The sequence below is a fragment of the Mastigoproctus giganteus genome, chromosome 1, assembly GCF_048544385.1.
Source record: "Mastigoproctus giganteus isolate SK-2022 chromosome 1, ASM4854438v1, whole genome shotgun sequence".
NCBI classification, from domain to species: domain Eukaryota; kingdom Metazoa; phylum Arthropoda; class Arachnida; order Uropygi; family Thelyphonidae; genus Mastigoproctus; species Mastigoproctus giganteus.
In genome coordinates, this window is record NC_143575.1 from 47923745 (window position 1) to 47938926 (window position 15182).

Consider the following 15182-nt stretch of genomic DNA (forward strand, 5'->3'; position numbering starts at 1 on the left):
CTGTCCAGTTGAGCTTTAAATTTGTTTAGGCTATCAACTTCAACAGAAGTGATGGAAGTCGGTTCCACCCACCAACCACCCGCTGGCCAAAGGCAAATTTCCGCACATCTATCCAACATCCGTCCTTCCTCAATTTGAATTTTGAATATAGCAGACTAATGGAAAATGAAGAGTTGAAAAGACAATAGAAGTAATGGAAGAAGTTTTCTTAGAATACGGGTTCAAAATTAACACAAAAAAGACAAAAATAATGGTTGCTGGAAAAGAAAGTCAAAGAAAAACAGACAAGACAGAAATAGATAACAAGGAAATTGAACCAAGTAAGTTCATTTGTATATCTTGGAAGCAACAAACAAGAGGATGGCAAAAGCCACTTAGAAATAAAAAGGAGAATTGCTATAGAAAAGAAGCACTTTGGAAAAAGACATCATCTATTGCAAGCAAGATAAACAAAGAAAAGATGAAGAGATTCATGAAAACCTATATATGACGTATACTGCTGTATAGATGTGAAACATGGTCAATAACAGCAACAGAGTGGAGAACAATTGAAGGATTTGAGATGTTTTGCTGGAGAACATTGATGAAAATCAATTGGAGAGACAAAAAGATGAATGAAGACGTCCTCAGAGTAGCTGAGGACAAAGAACAATCAAGAAAACCATAATAAAGAGGAAGATGCGGTTCCTAGGATATCTCTGGAGAAAACAATGATTGGACATAAACATACTAAAAGGACAGCTTGAAGGGAAAAGAAGCAGAGGACAACCAAGAATCACACCACTTGATGACATGCTCCGACTCTCAAGAATGAACTACACAGGGAAGCAAAACAAAAAGCCCAAATTCAGGTTCAGTGGAGAAAAAAGATCTCTATGGCAACAGGGCTTGGCCCTTAGAATGATGATCAGATTTGTATTTCTAATTTAAACACAGTTCACAATTTACACTTATGCACACACCACTTGTTTACAAGTTCTAATTCACTAAAACATTTATTCACCACTCGCTTTCTGAAACATGCACTTTTTGAAATATTAAAATGCTTCCTTGGTGTGGAACCTACTCATATATATACCGGTAGAGAAGTTTCTAGAAGGCTCATAATGTTTCTGGAGAACTCAGTCAAAAGTTCTAGAACCTTCCAGAATCATCCCGACCTTTCTTCCAATGTATAACAATATTCTAAAACGTTCCAGAACATTCTCAAATGTTGCAGAAAGCTCCTAAATGCTCTATAAATCTCCCAACTGTTCTAGAAAAAAAAAATAATAAATAAATAAAACAGATGGAAAAGATGAGTAAACCAACTACAGGTCTTGGTTTTTGGTTATTTGCTACAAGAATCTGTCAAAATTATTTTAGGGAGGAAATTGATACCGACCAGTGTAATCATTATTTATTTTAATATTATATATCTAAGACAACATATTAACATTATAGTGTTATCAGAATTTAAAATTCCTGAGTCTTTAGTAACTTACCTTCTTCTGTGCTCCAACAAATTCCTATTTCTCAGTGGATTAAGAGAAGAAAGTTCTGGAATGCATGACAGTGATGAGCCAGCATCACTTTCTGTATTATCTGATGTTTGTAAATCATTAACTGACATTGACTCCTCCTCCTCCTCTTCCTCCTCCTGAGCATTTGAACTAGCACTACTGTCTTCATATGGTGGGGTGACAACTACACTGGGGGACATGGGAACTGGTTCACTATCAGAGGTAGAAAAATGTGTATTTTCAATGCAATCACCATCAGTTACTATAGTTAAGTCAGACTCAGATGTTTCATTTTCAGTTGGCATTTCCATTGAATTTATATCTAAATGTTCAACATCCTCTCTACCTAGCACTGAATTTTCACAATCTGAAGGAAATAAAGCATTTTCTTGCACTTCTTCAGTGGTTAACAGATCTTCACTTTCACTAGCACTTAGTGTTTGGGAAGAAGGGGTACTACAGAGAGGTGTTGCTAAATCAGGGACACAAACACTGTAGCTGTGTGGTACTTCATCATTATCAAATCCAAATTCTGCACATTCAGCTAAATTCAATGAAGCCATCATATCTTCCCTGGAACAATTATCAATCTCACTATCTAATGAGGTATAAGGCTCTGGTTCCAGACAAGATGTATCGTATAATTCTATGTCGTGAGACTGTTCTTCACTGACAAAGCTCTCCTCATCAGGATCTAACGTCACGACTTCATTAATATTTTCCAAGGAAGGGCCACCTTCATGAATGGAATCATGCTCAGGTGTTGCCAATGGTGCTGTTCTTTGGTCATTATTGCCATCTTCATTTATAAATCCACTCTCCTGCTCAGAAACACTTTCCTCCATAAGATGGTTAAGGTTTATCTGGTGTGGCATTAATAATGCTACTGGTCGTGCTGCACCACTAGACGTCCTTTGTGGTAAAGCTGGAGGAGGTGGACTAGAATTGTCCGGAGAGAGTACCGGTGCTAGAGATGGAATTTCGCCTACACTATCATCAGAAGTTAGATCACAAAGGGCATTTTCTTCATCATTTTCATCAACAACAACAACAACATTATCATCACCTTCTTCATTATTGTCAATGTTCTCATCATTATCATCCTCGTCATTATCAAGGCCATTCTGTTCATCAGTATCTACAATTTCTATTAAGAAACTGTCTTCAGGTCTTGCTGGTCTTGGTTTAGGCAATAACACTTGACTAACTTCTGCTGCACCTCTATTAGTACCACCTTCTACACAGTTTACATTTGTGGGCAAATGGAGGGCTTTTGTTCTTTCTAAAGGTCTGTGGCTTTGTTGTTTTACTGACTTTTGTTTAGGTGGAAGTGGTGGAGGAAGATCTACCTGCTCTGTTGTATGTACAAGTGTCGTAACTGGAGCATCTGGCGTAGTTTGAAACACGTATTCCATATTTGTAAATGCTACACCAGACGTAGTTACAGATGTGCCATTTCCACTATTAGTACCAGAACTACTCTGCCTTACAGGTGCCGTCTGTGAGGGCCTACGAGCAAGAGGAGCAGCAACAGCAACATTACTAATACTATGATCACTACCTGATCGTACACTTCTTGGTTGGATTTCTCGTTTGTTTGATTCTACTGGTCTCTGTCCTACTGTAGAATGAGTGCCACTATTATATGCCACGCTATCATTGGAAGTAAGGATGGTCCGACATGATGCTGAAAGATGCTGAGGAGTATTAGGGACGGAGGACCCCGTTATATGGGCATCAGGAAGGTCAGATGCATAAATAGGATTATTCACCTGGTGAATATGTGTCCATGGATCAACTGAAAAAGAAGGAACATGGTTCTCAAAATGCATAAATAATTAAAGAAAAAAATGGAAAGATAAATGGTACTGAAATTCAACTTTCATGATATAGCTGTTAACATATATAAGATATGTTTTATATAAGATACACTGTACGTGAGAAAACTTCAAAAAGAAGTGCCCATTTCTCTTTTTTTATGAAATAAATCAATCAGAACTTAAAACTTATATATTTCAAAGTAATAATTAATATATGAGGTTACTTCATATATTAACTGTTACAGTATCAAGTTTACCTGTACTTTTCCAAAAGAAAGACATTATGAGATTAAGTTAACTAACCTTGTGAGCTGCCCACTGGTAAAACTGTGAAAGGCACATTTACATGTTTGCTTGAGTCACAAGAGTAGCACAAGGTCAAAATCAAGCTTTGAAAGATTTTTTCTTCTTCTGCAGGCAAATTTGGCAGACTAGAAGACAAGGCTTCACAGAATTGCCTGCTTGGGTAAACATTTGGAACAACCTTGTAGCATACGTCCAGCTTAACACACAGATTACAGGCAGTGAAAGTTTCTTCTCTAATTCTCAATTCAATACTTTCAATTGCAAATATATTCGGACCTCTATATAATGAAATCGATCATTCCCTTGAAAAAATTCGCTAAACAGAAATTTCATTATAAAGAAATATGACCTTTTCAGCAATGAAAAATACTGTAAATTCAGAAATATAGTAAAAGATTGGAAATAAATCAGAAATAATGGGGAATGAATAAATTTTCTAACATTTTAAAAGAATTAATTTGTTAATATATATATATTAAAAAATGACTACTTACATGATGCGCACAATATATTAGTACACTTTTAAGAATTATGTCGTAAAATATTTGGTTATTTTTTGTTGTACATTGAATTCTACTGTACACCGTTCGCAAAAATGTTCGAATTTGTTTAAACACTCAAATATATTTTCTGTTACATTTTCTTCCCACTGAAGGTCTCGACACAAAGTTTCAAATACTGCCAACATTTCTTGTTTGGAAGGTTTAATATTGCCCTCATTGTCATCCAACTCATCGTCAATATTGTCCAGTTCTTTAAATATGCTCCAAAATGTCACTCAGATATTCAACTACTATGAAATCACTATCAACTAGTAAAAATTCATCAAGAACAATTTCTCCGCTGATCAAATGTGGCTTGAACCTCTTCCCAAAATTGCTTAATGTCTTGTAGTAGTTCATCCCTCTCACCACTGTTAATTAGCATCTTAGAATTTTCTAAAACGCTTTTGCTATAGACTCTATAGGTTGGTTGGCTTCTATTCTCAGTATGCACCTTCGGTAGTGCATTTTCAAGTTCTTGATGATGCTTTGGTCCATTGGCTACTGCAGTTTAGATGAGGCATTTGGGAGAAGGAAACAAGTTTCACACATGTAATTCCCGAAATTACCGAATGAAAGTTGGCGGGGCAGTTGTCAACAATCAATGTGATTTTTCTGTTTTCTTTTGTCATCTTTCTATTGAAATTTAACATCCACTGCTCAAAAATTTCACTTATCATCCAAGTTTTTTTGATGAAATTGTAGTCCAACTCTAACAATTTTACTCCTTTGAAACATCAAGGTTGTTTTTTTTTTTTTTTTTTTATGTGAACCCCAAACACGAGAGGTATTAGAACCTATAGTACTTAGTACTGTGCTTGGGTTGGAGGTTGAGAAGACAAAAGAAGATATTTATTGACATTGGACTTGAACTTCTGTCGATTGTAATTTTCAGGAAATACGTATGAAGGAAGGTTGTTCCAGAAAACGGTAATTGAATGAATAAATGAGGAAGATGAAAAGTTGGTTCTCTGAGTTTGAAGTTGGACAGTAAATGGATGTTGGCTGGTGGCGGCATGTGTTCGGACTGTTTTGAAAGAGAGAGAGCAGAAATTATAGAAGACAATTCAGAAGAACAGTGTCCATGGAAGTATCTGTAGAAGAGGCATGGGAACAATATTCCATGGCAGGGCAGATTTGCGATTTATACAGATTGAGCAGCTGTTTGGAAGAAAAGTAACGCCGAGAGCGAAAGAGAAAACCAAGTTTTTTAGATGCAGAGGAAGCAATATTTGTAATGTGCTTGTGCCAAGAGAGATTAGAAGTCAGGGTAATCCCCAAAAGAGAGATATCATTTTGCCTAGAAATCGGAGTGTCATTAAAGATAAGCATAGGAGCAGAAGAATCCTTTTTGCGAGATTTAAGACAAGACTGAGTTTTAGAAGGGTTGAAATCAACTAAGTTGCCTTTGCCCCACTGGAGAATTACCTGAAGATCAGCATTTAAGGAATTGGTAGCAGATTTTCGAGAAGTTGAAGCTGATTGAGCAGGGCAAGGTTTCTCAAAATGGAAAGTGGAATGCAATGTGCTATCATCGACAAAACTATGGATAGGATTTCCAGTCAATGGAAGGTCATTAATATACAAGAGGAAAAGAGTGGGGGAAAGAACTGAAACTTGGGGAACACCGGCATTAGTGGAGAAGTTAGAAGACAGAGAGCCATCTACCATTACCCTCAGTGAGCGATCAGAGAGAAAATTGGATAACCAATTACTAAAAACAGTTGGCAAACCATAAGATGGAAGCTTGTTTAGAAGACCTTTATGCCAAACACGATCAAAAGCCTTTGAGATGTCAAGAGCAACTACTTGTGTTTCACCGAACCTTTCCATCGAATTAGTCCATAGATGGGTAACATAAGCCAGAATATCACCAGTGGATCGACACTGACGGAATCCATACTGGCGATCGTTGATCAGAACGGAAGGTTTCTAGGTAGTTTAAGAGTTGACGGTTAATTGATTTCTCCATTACTTTAGAAAGAGTAGAAGTAATTGCAATGGGACGATAATTGGATGGGAGGGATTTGTCACCCTTTTTAGGAACTGGCTGGATATGAGCAAATTTCCAAGCAGAAGGAAAAACACCTTTGGAATAAGAAAGTGAAAAAAGGCGGCAAAGAATAGGAGTAAATTCAGTAGCACAGGTTTTGAGAACAAGTGGAGAAATACCATCAGGACCTGGAGCTTTCTTAGCATCAAGGTTCATCAAAATCCTTCTGATATCCTTTTGACGGAAGACCACACGAGGCATTGAATGGAGTGTGTTGGGAATGGTGGAAGGTGTTTTACCAAGATCATTAATACATGAGCTGGAAGAAATTTGGGATGCTAGCAGGTCAGCTTTATCCTTGACTGAAGTCACAACAGAACCATCTGGTTTGGACAGAGGTGGGAGCAGAGATGGGCAAAAGTTGCGGCCATCAGCTTTGGCAAGAGAAAAGAGTGCTCGGCTACCATTAGGGCAAGAAGCAAGTTTTCTACTCTTAGCCTGTTCAAACTCTAGTTTGGACTGATTAATAACTGCTTTACAATTGTTGCGAGCTTTGGTGTAGGCAGAAAATGACACTGAAGAATTAGAAACAAGCCAATTACGATATGCAACATTCTTCTCTTGAACAGCCTTAGCACATTTATTGGAAAACCAAGGTTTAGATAAAGGACGAGATTTTAAAGTGGATTGTGGGATAAAGGATTCCATTCCTGCAAGAATAATTTCACTGACACGATCTGAGCAAACGTTGACATCAGAAGTTTTGAAACAGTAATCCGACCAAGGAAAAGAAGTCTCGCAGGTCATCCCATTTTGCATTCTTGTAATGCCAAACAACACGAGGTTGGGAATAGCCATGAGATAAAGGTTCCATTGGAGAAGAGAGAATCACCAAGTTGTGATCTGAAGTGCCTAAAGGACCTCTCACTTCGACCGTGTACTTAGAAGGGTTGTTTGTGAGAAAAAGATCAAGCGTATTGGCTGTATGATTAGGATTGTCCGGTATTCTTGTAGGTAAATGAACAATCTGTGCTAGGTCTTTAGTAATTGCAAAAGCGTCAGCATCTCGACCTGCTGGCTCGGTGTGACTAGAAAATGGAAGCCAGCTGGAATTGTGAACATTAAAATCACCAAGGAAAATTACCTCACTGTTAGGAAAGTTGAACTGGAGAAAGTCAAGTTGCAAAGAGAGGAAGTCAGAGAGCTCCAAGTGATTAGTGGAGTTGGGAGAACGGTAGAGACAACAGATGAATTTGACACAATGAGGTAGAGAGATTTTAAGCCAGAGAAGATCAAAGAGAGGAGATTCCAAATTGCCAAGTTTCTGACAGGGAATATCAGAACGGACATATGGACAAGTACCACTTTTGAGGCGAAAGGAATCATACAGAGAATAATTTGGGCATCTGAGATGAGCAGTAGTTGAATCAACCGATAACTGAGATTCTGTCAGAAAAAGTACATGGGGTTTTGCAGACTGCAAGTGGAAATGGACATCGTTGAGATTAGAACTGAGACCACGTATATTTGTGAAATTAATTAGGAAGTGCTTGGGAGGTTTAGATCTTTTCGCAGATAAGCTTGCTCTATTAGTTTGACAATTCATGGTGTATTCAATGGTAAGAAAAAGTGGGTGGGACATGCTGTATGAAGTACAAACCCCAGCAACCCCAGAGCAACGTATCAACTCTGTGGTACTACACTGACAGTGGTAGAGAATGAAAGGGACTTGGGGGTGGTTGTGCAGGCAGATATGAAGTTCTCTGAGCAGTGCAGACGGGCTGCAAGAGTAGCTCATGGAGTATTGTCAATGATATACAGGAATTTTTCCAGCAGGGATAAGGAGGTGATTATTCCATTGTATAAGGCAATGGTCAGGCCACACCTAGAGTACTGTATACAGGTCTGGAGGCCTCATTTCAAGAAGGATGTAGAGCTGCTGGAACGAGTACAGAGAAGGGCAACAAGATTAGTGAATGGAACAAAGGGGTGCTCTTACGAAGAAAGGCTTAAGTTTTGCAAATTACAGTGTCTGGAGACTAGGCACCAGCGAGGTGATCTGATAGAGGTGTATAAAGCCTTGAATGGTTTAAGCATGCTCAATGCTGATGGGATTCTTCCTCTAGCTCAGAAAAATCACCTGAGAGGTCATAAATTCAAATTGAGGAAAGACAGATGTAGGATAGACGTGAGGAAATTTGCCTTTAGCCAGTGGGTGGTTGTTTGGTGGAACAGACTTCCATCCCTTGTGGTGGAGGTTGATAACCTAAATAAGTTTAAGGCTCAGCTGGACAGGTATTTGGAACGAACAGAGGGGTGAAGTGGAAGTGGGTTTTTTTTTTTTTTTTTGGCTGATGCTGCATAAGCTTGCTTTCTTGCATCAAATGCCTCTACTAATGCTAATGCTAAAAAAGTAATGAAATTTTTGGATATGGCGTACACGTGGTAAGAGTATACCCAGATCCTTGACATAATGTGGCCTCGACAATGCTCCCCGCATACACACTACTCGGACTCCCTCCAGTCACTATCTGGCAGAGTAGAGGTAGCAAGATTATACACTAGCTGATCCAGAAGCCTCCTAGAGAGTTACCAATAGGTTCGGTCCGGTATACTAACTAGCGGCCGGCCTGTGAACACCGTTTTAGAGCTGTACTCTCGAAATGTAAGGAATATTGGATCTTGCCAAGACGTTCATCATAACCACAAAAGTCATCAATCATACTGCATGATGGAAGAGATAGGGAAGGGTTGACCGGAAGTTAGCTCTAGAGACTAAACATGGGTTCCACCACTTCAAGCCTCCAATAAGCAGAGTGGTGGTATTTCACCGGTTGATGAGAGTCATCTACCACCTAGTACTGCCTGGTAACATAGAGGGTCGGCGTTCCTCTATGTGGTGTGGGCGGCACACCTCGACCTCTGCTTACGTTAGTTCACACCTGGGTGGTCACCCACCATGTACTTGTGCATGGAGGTTATACCCAGGATTACTAACAGTCCCACCATAGTGAAGGTGCAAGCAGAGGATTTGGCTGTCACAGACCGTCCGGACTTCGGCGAAATTGGGTCCACTTGACTTGAGTGTCACCCGGATATCAGTTCCATCAGCGTTTTAGACTCCCAGGTAGCAAGTACAGCTTGTCTGGCATATTTGAGAGAATGTCTGTGACAACCTCGAGGACTGAATTGTTTACTTTTGCCTATTACCAAAATCTTCAGTTTTTCATTACCAACCATATTTGCACCAACCAAGACTGTAATTCTCTCCTTGCTATTTTTCCCACCTAAACATTTATCACCTTGAAAAATCAGTGTCTTGTTCAGCAAACATTTAAAAAATAAACCTGTTTCATTAATGTTGAATATGTCTTTAGGCTCGTAGTTCTCCATAATTTTTTCAAAACTGTTTCTTTCCAATGGGTACAGTCTTCTTCGATTGCGACTCCACTTTCATCAGAAATAACTTTTTCAAATAAGCCATCGCACTCTTTAAATTTATCCAGCCAGCCAGAATTGGCTTGGAACATTTTATGACCCAGAAAAGATGCTTACTCCATAGCCTTTTCTTTCATTAATGGCCCTGATATCAGCACGTTTTGATCTGGAATCAACTTCAACTTAAAATCTGCTTCATCTACACCTTCACACAGGCATAATTTTGCACGCTTCCGACTGTGTTCTGTTTCTTCAAACAGTTTCAGAATCAAAACACGGTTTTTCAGTTGACACACTACTGGCAGGGATACCAAATTTTAAAGAAATTTATTTTTTTTAACACCCCAATCTACACTATTAAGCATTTCCACTTTTTCACACTACACTCAAGGATTTCTGCTTAGACACTGTAAGGTTACTTGCAGCAGCTAAAAAAAAATGATTTAGGGATCACTTTTACTTACCATGTAAACAGAAACAAGTGAAATTTAGTCAAAGTGTGGATGACTCATTATTTTGTTTGAAACATTTCCGGGATAAAGGAAAATCATTCTCTCCTAATTCTCTAATAGGATGCTTACAGCAGAAAACAGGTTGACCAGAGCCAATGTGTGCGTCAGAAATAGGCCTTAATCTTTTCCAATGCCTGTGGACACATAGATAGCAGTTGACCAGCGTGACTTCTCAGTAAAGTAGTGTATACGTTTTACTTTTTCTTCTTTTTAGCCATTGCTGACCCAACACTGGGTAAAGGCCTCTTCCAAAACCTTCCATATTTTTCTATCGCACGCTGTGGTTGGCCAGTTTCCTCCTGCCGAATTTTACAGGCATCACTAAACTGTAAATGCTTTAGCCTTTAACTCGTGGAATTAATCTCTTTAGCTCTTAAAAGTTCTACACAGAAAAATTCGCTATATGGGAGTTCATTAAAGAGAGATCCGACTGTATATTTATTGCTTTAATAATTTCTCCTTAACCATTTATCATACTGCACTGCTTTCTTTCTTTCTTTCTTTTTTTCTCTCTCTCTCTCTCTCTCTCTCTCTCTCTCTCTCTCTCTCTCTCTCTCTCTCTCACATTATTTCTCATATAATTTTCAATGATACATATAAAAAATTCATATTAATCTCCTCATCCCAAATAAAAAAAATGACAACTGAAATTAATGAAAGAAAGGCAACCATAATTCTTACTCCATGCTAAGACTGACAAACTCATTATCAGAGAAAGAAATTTTAGGTCTTAATCACTATTAGCTGGTTATTACAGATGGGATATCTCATCCTGGCCAAATAACACCTCTCTCCCAATCTCAATTTTGTTTGCTTTTATTTCATTAAAAGCAGATAAAATTTTAAAAATTTTCAAATGTCTGCTAGCATGACAGTGGGCAAAAAAAGCTTCCATTTTGAGATCTGCTCTGTTTTATTATCCATTTAAGTGAAATCTATCTCTAGAAGAAAAGGGTACCAATAAATACCCATCTACACAGAGTAATGTTCCTTTGCCATGTTCTTAATATTTTGCACCTAGGTACTCTCATAACCAAAGAAGCCATCCTACTCTTCAGGAGCTGGTGATGGTGATTTCTGTTCTTCTGGTACAAGAGTAACTGAGGCTATAAGTACACCACAACCATGCCATAAAATAGTTATGGTAACCTTTCAGAAAGATTACCACCCCAAAGTATATCTCAAATTTATAAATGTAAAAGAGAATAAATGGTAGTATACTCAGGTCTAAAAATATATGTACTAAATTATATATATTTGTAAAAATTAATAATTTGTAAAAATTTAAAAACATCTGATACATGGTCATTGTCTGATAAAATCTGACTGAGTGCATAAGACAGGTGGATAAAAGCGGTAAAACATATATTCCGAGTACAAGTAAAATTGATGCAATCAGTTAAAATATGTTTTATAATTAAAATGGTGTCACGAGACTGCCATTTTAATACCACCCCTCTGGAAATGTAGCAAAAGCTATCAGGCTTAGATCAGCAAGAATGCGACATATTTCATGTATGGTTGAGGTATGTACACATAAGAACACAAGTAACAAGTTGTAGATTTTTATTTCTAATTTAAACACAACACTTGTTTACAAACACTAACTCTGTACAAATCACAAATCTGCTCTACCATGGAATATTGTTTGCACATCTCGGGTGGTGCCCCAGATGTGGGAACAATATTCTCAGTATTCCAAACCCCTCAGTCTTCTAGATTCCTTTCAAAAGAGGAGCAGTTAGGTTAATTAATAACTCATCTCTAACAGTCTCTCCACACTCTGTCTCAGAGACATTCCGTTTCTGCTGAATGTCTTTTCTATAGATACTTCCATGGGCACTGTTCTTCTGAACTGGCTTCTATAATTCCTGCTCTCTCTTCCAAAGCAGTCTGAACACATGCTGCAACTGGTCAACATCCTTTTACTGCAACTTCAAACTCAACTTTTCTACTTTCTCATTTATTTGTTAAATTTCCAATTTTCTGGAACAACCTTCCTTCATACATACATATTTCCTGGAAATGATAATCTAGAGAAGTTCAAGTCTAATACCAGCAAGTATCTTCTTTCATTTTCAGCCCATGCATGGTACTATTTACTATAGGTTCTAATATCATGAGGGAAAAAAAAAAAAAACCCTGTATGTGTGCGTGTATACACACACACACAACAAATAAGGAAACCAAAAAAATTTAAATTAAATATCTTATAATACTAATAAATTTACCAAACAGCTGAAACACTGGTAGCTATATGGTACAGTAAGGCATTAAGCTAACGATTTCTATTTCACAAATGAACTTCAATCTCGAAATACTGTCCTTTTCCCATTAAATAAATCTAAGATAAAACAAAGACAGTCACACAATTAGATTATATGTGTTGCTTACATTCCCTCAGCAAGATATGTATGTATGTGTATGTGTATGTATATATATATATATTAAGCACAATTTATTAGATAACGGTTTCCCATATAACTTCATTTTGAAACATATTAGTACGGCTTTATCGATAGCCCAAAAACAATACCACGATGATCTAAACCAGTTGGATACTATGGATGCTATTAGGCATAATTAATATTGAATTACACGTAAGGGGCATAGTTTCTCGGTTTTAAAGGAATTATTTTCTGGTATAATTTCTCGTTTTTTAAAAGAAGTATAGATTTTTATACATCAGTATCTATAGATTTATATACCAGTATCTATGGAGCGAGTGGTTTACTAATTAGCCTTTGTATATATATGTACATACTAGGTACTGTTGCATAAACACGCTATATATAGCTTACGCCTTAGAAAAGTGGTACCTATATGTGTTTTTGCAGTAGGAATTAATTCATTTTTTACTAAGAAGTCTCTTAGACATCTGAGAATTATTGGTTTTGTTTTCTCTACTACAAAGGGCGCTTTCATACTTATGGGTCATCCCTAACTTGGCTATTATTGGACAAATCTTAAGTGGCGCTGTATACGCGGCAGTTATAAACGTCTTGTGCGTTTGCTGCAGGCGTTTAGTTTTTTCCCGCCTCTGGCGTACGGTAATGTATGTAATGTAGATTCTTGGACGGGAATATACCGGTTCTACGGTATTCCCTCCTTTGTTGTTTAAGGGCTTTCCCTCCTTTGTTGTCTAAAGCTTTATATAATGTTGGCCACTACCTAATTTGTTGTCTAAAGCTTTATATAATGTTGGCCACTACCTAATTTTTGAAGTTAAATTTATAGAAAATTTGCTTAGGAATTAGCCATTCCGTTTTTCCTGTTGCTTTTTGCATTCTTTGATATATTTGACCGGCTATTACCACTTAACCAGGATCCCTACTTTTAGGGTCAGGAATTTACAATCCCGGTTAATCCGATGTAATATCGATATATTGCTTTTTCTTTTCTGTTTTACTTTTATCTATCCTCTCGCCTTAAATTTTCATATCTCACGAACTATTAGAGTAATTCGAGGGGGAGTGAGGTACTATTGCTTTAACTACTCTGCTTTCCGTTCGCCTTTAGTTAGCTAATTTAGCCAATTTTTCTGCAAATTGTTCAGCAAATAATAATAATTTCTCAGTTGGGCTTATAATGTTGCTGCTATCGGTCAGGCTAAATATCATCCAGCCTGTATTCTTACAAATTTTGGTTAGCCATTTCCCTTTCGGTATGGCTATATTTATACTTATTTATGTAAGCACTATAACCTAATTTTAAATTAGTTGAATTATCCATTATTAGGGATATTGGATTTGGTATACAGGCAGATGATAACAGAAACCGATGGCTCAGTCTAACATGGGTTTTTATTTTGTAGGGGTTTAGCCCTCGACAAAGTCTCTTGCAAAATATGTGCCCATGTAAGGCTTATTATGTTGATTAAACTAATATTATAATTTTCATATAATAATTTTTCATGTAATTTTTCATGTATACTGGAGGTATGGTTGGCCTGTGGTTACATTGATTTTCAAACTATGGATTTACTTACATTACACTATAACTTATATAATTTGGGCATACCTAACGTCGGATGTAATGTTCTATCATTTGATGGCATTAATCGGTTTGTTCTATAAGTAACACTTAATAAGTTTATATTTGGTAACACAGTAAAAAGTTTTTTATATATATATTTTGCAATTTAACTCTGGAATATTTGGATGCTATATATATATATATATATATATATATATATATATCTGTATTGTGAGTGCTTTGTTTAATAAAATTACAGCTTTTTTTTATAATTTTATTATAGAAAAAGATGCTATAATTATTTTTTTTTTTTTAGTAAAGTTCACTTTACATTACACTTATATATAAGTAACATATATGTAAAAGACATAATGTTCATATATATAAAATAATATTACATATATGTAAAAGATATAATGTTCATATATATATAAAATAATGTTACGTATTATTGATATAAAAGTACCAAAACTATATATAAGAGTACCAAAAGCAAATTCTTCATGAACCTCTTAATAAAAATATTCTGCCACAGTCCATTGCTAGAATCATTTTATAAGAATGAAACCTACATCCAATACACAAGCTGGTATTTTGCAGGCAGAATCATCAGCTATTGTTTCAATTATAAGCTGGTTATAATTGTAGCTGTTGCTACAATTATAACCAGCATAAACATGTAGAGGCATGAGCTGGTTACATTGGGTAGCAATCACACACCCAAAATATTTTATTTGGTAGGGTTCATACATTCTAAAAAATATATAAAGGATATCAGTGTAAATAAAATTGTTTTTGTGAAAGCTGAGAGAATCAGACTCCATTTAGAATTAGCATAGGCACATGATGCAAGAAATCAAGATTATATAGCATCAGCAAAAAAAAAAAAAAAAAGGCGATTATCCTGGGCAAGAGGAAAAATCTCAGGCGATTATCCTGGGCAAGAGGAAAAATCCCATCAGTATTAAGCATGCTCAAACCATTCAAGGCTTTATACACTTCAATCAGATCACCTCGCAAGTGCCTAGTCTCCAGGCATCATAATTTGTAAAACTTAAGCCTTTCTTCATAAGAGCAACTATTGTTCCATTTAC

General features: G+C 36.8%; 1 protein-coding gene across 6 annotated transcripts in view; it reads right to left on the reverse strand.

Annotated features, from left to right (window-relative positions):
• The window catches only part of LOC150090769 (E3 ubiquitin-protein ligase HECW2-like), a 518151-nt gene that overhangs the window by 339770 nt on the left and 163199 nt on the right, over positions 1-15182 (reverse strand). For all 6 annotated transcript variants that reach the window (XM_090372567.1, XM_090372548.1, XM_090372558.1 and 3 more), the window contains one exon: positions 1485-3300. In XM_090372567.1, the coding sequence (XP_090228693.1) occupies positions 1485-3300 (1816 nt within the window). The remainder of the gene's footprint in view (positions 1-1484; positions 3301-15182) is intronic.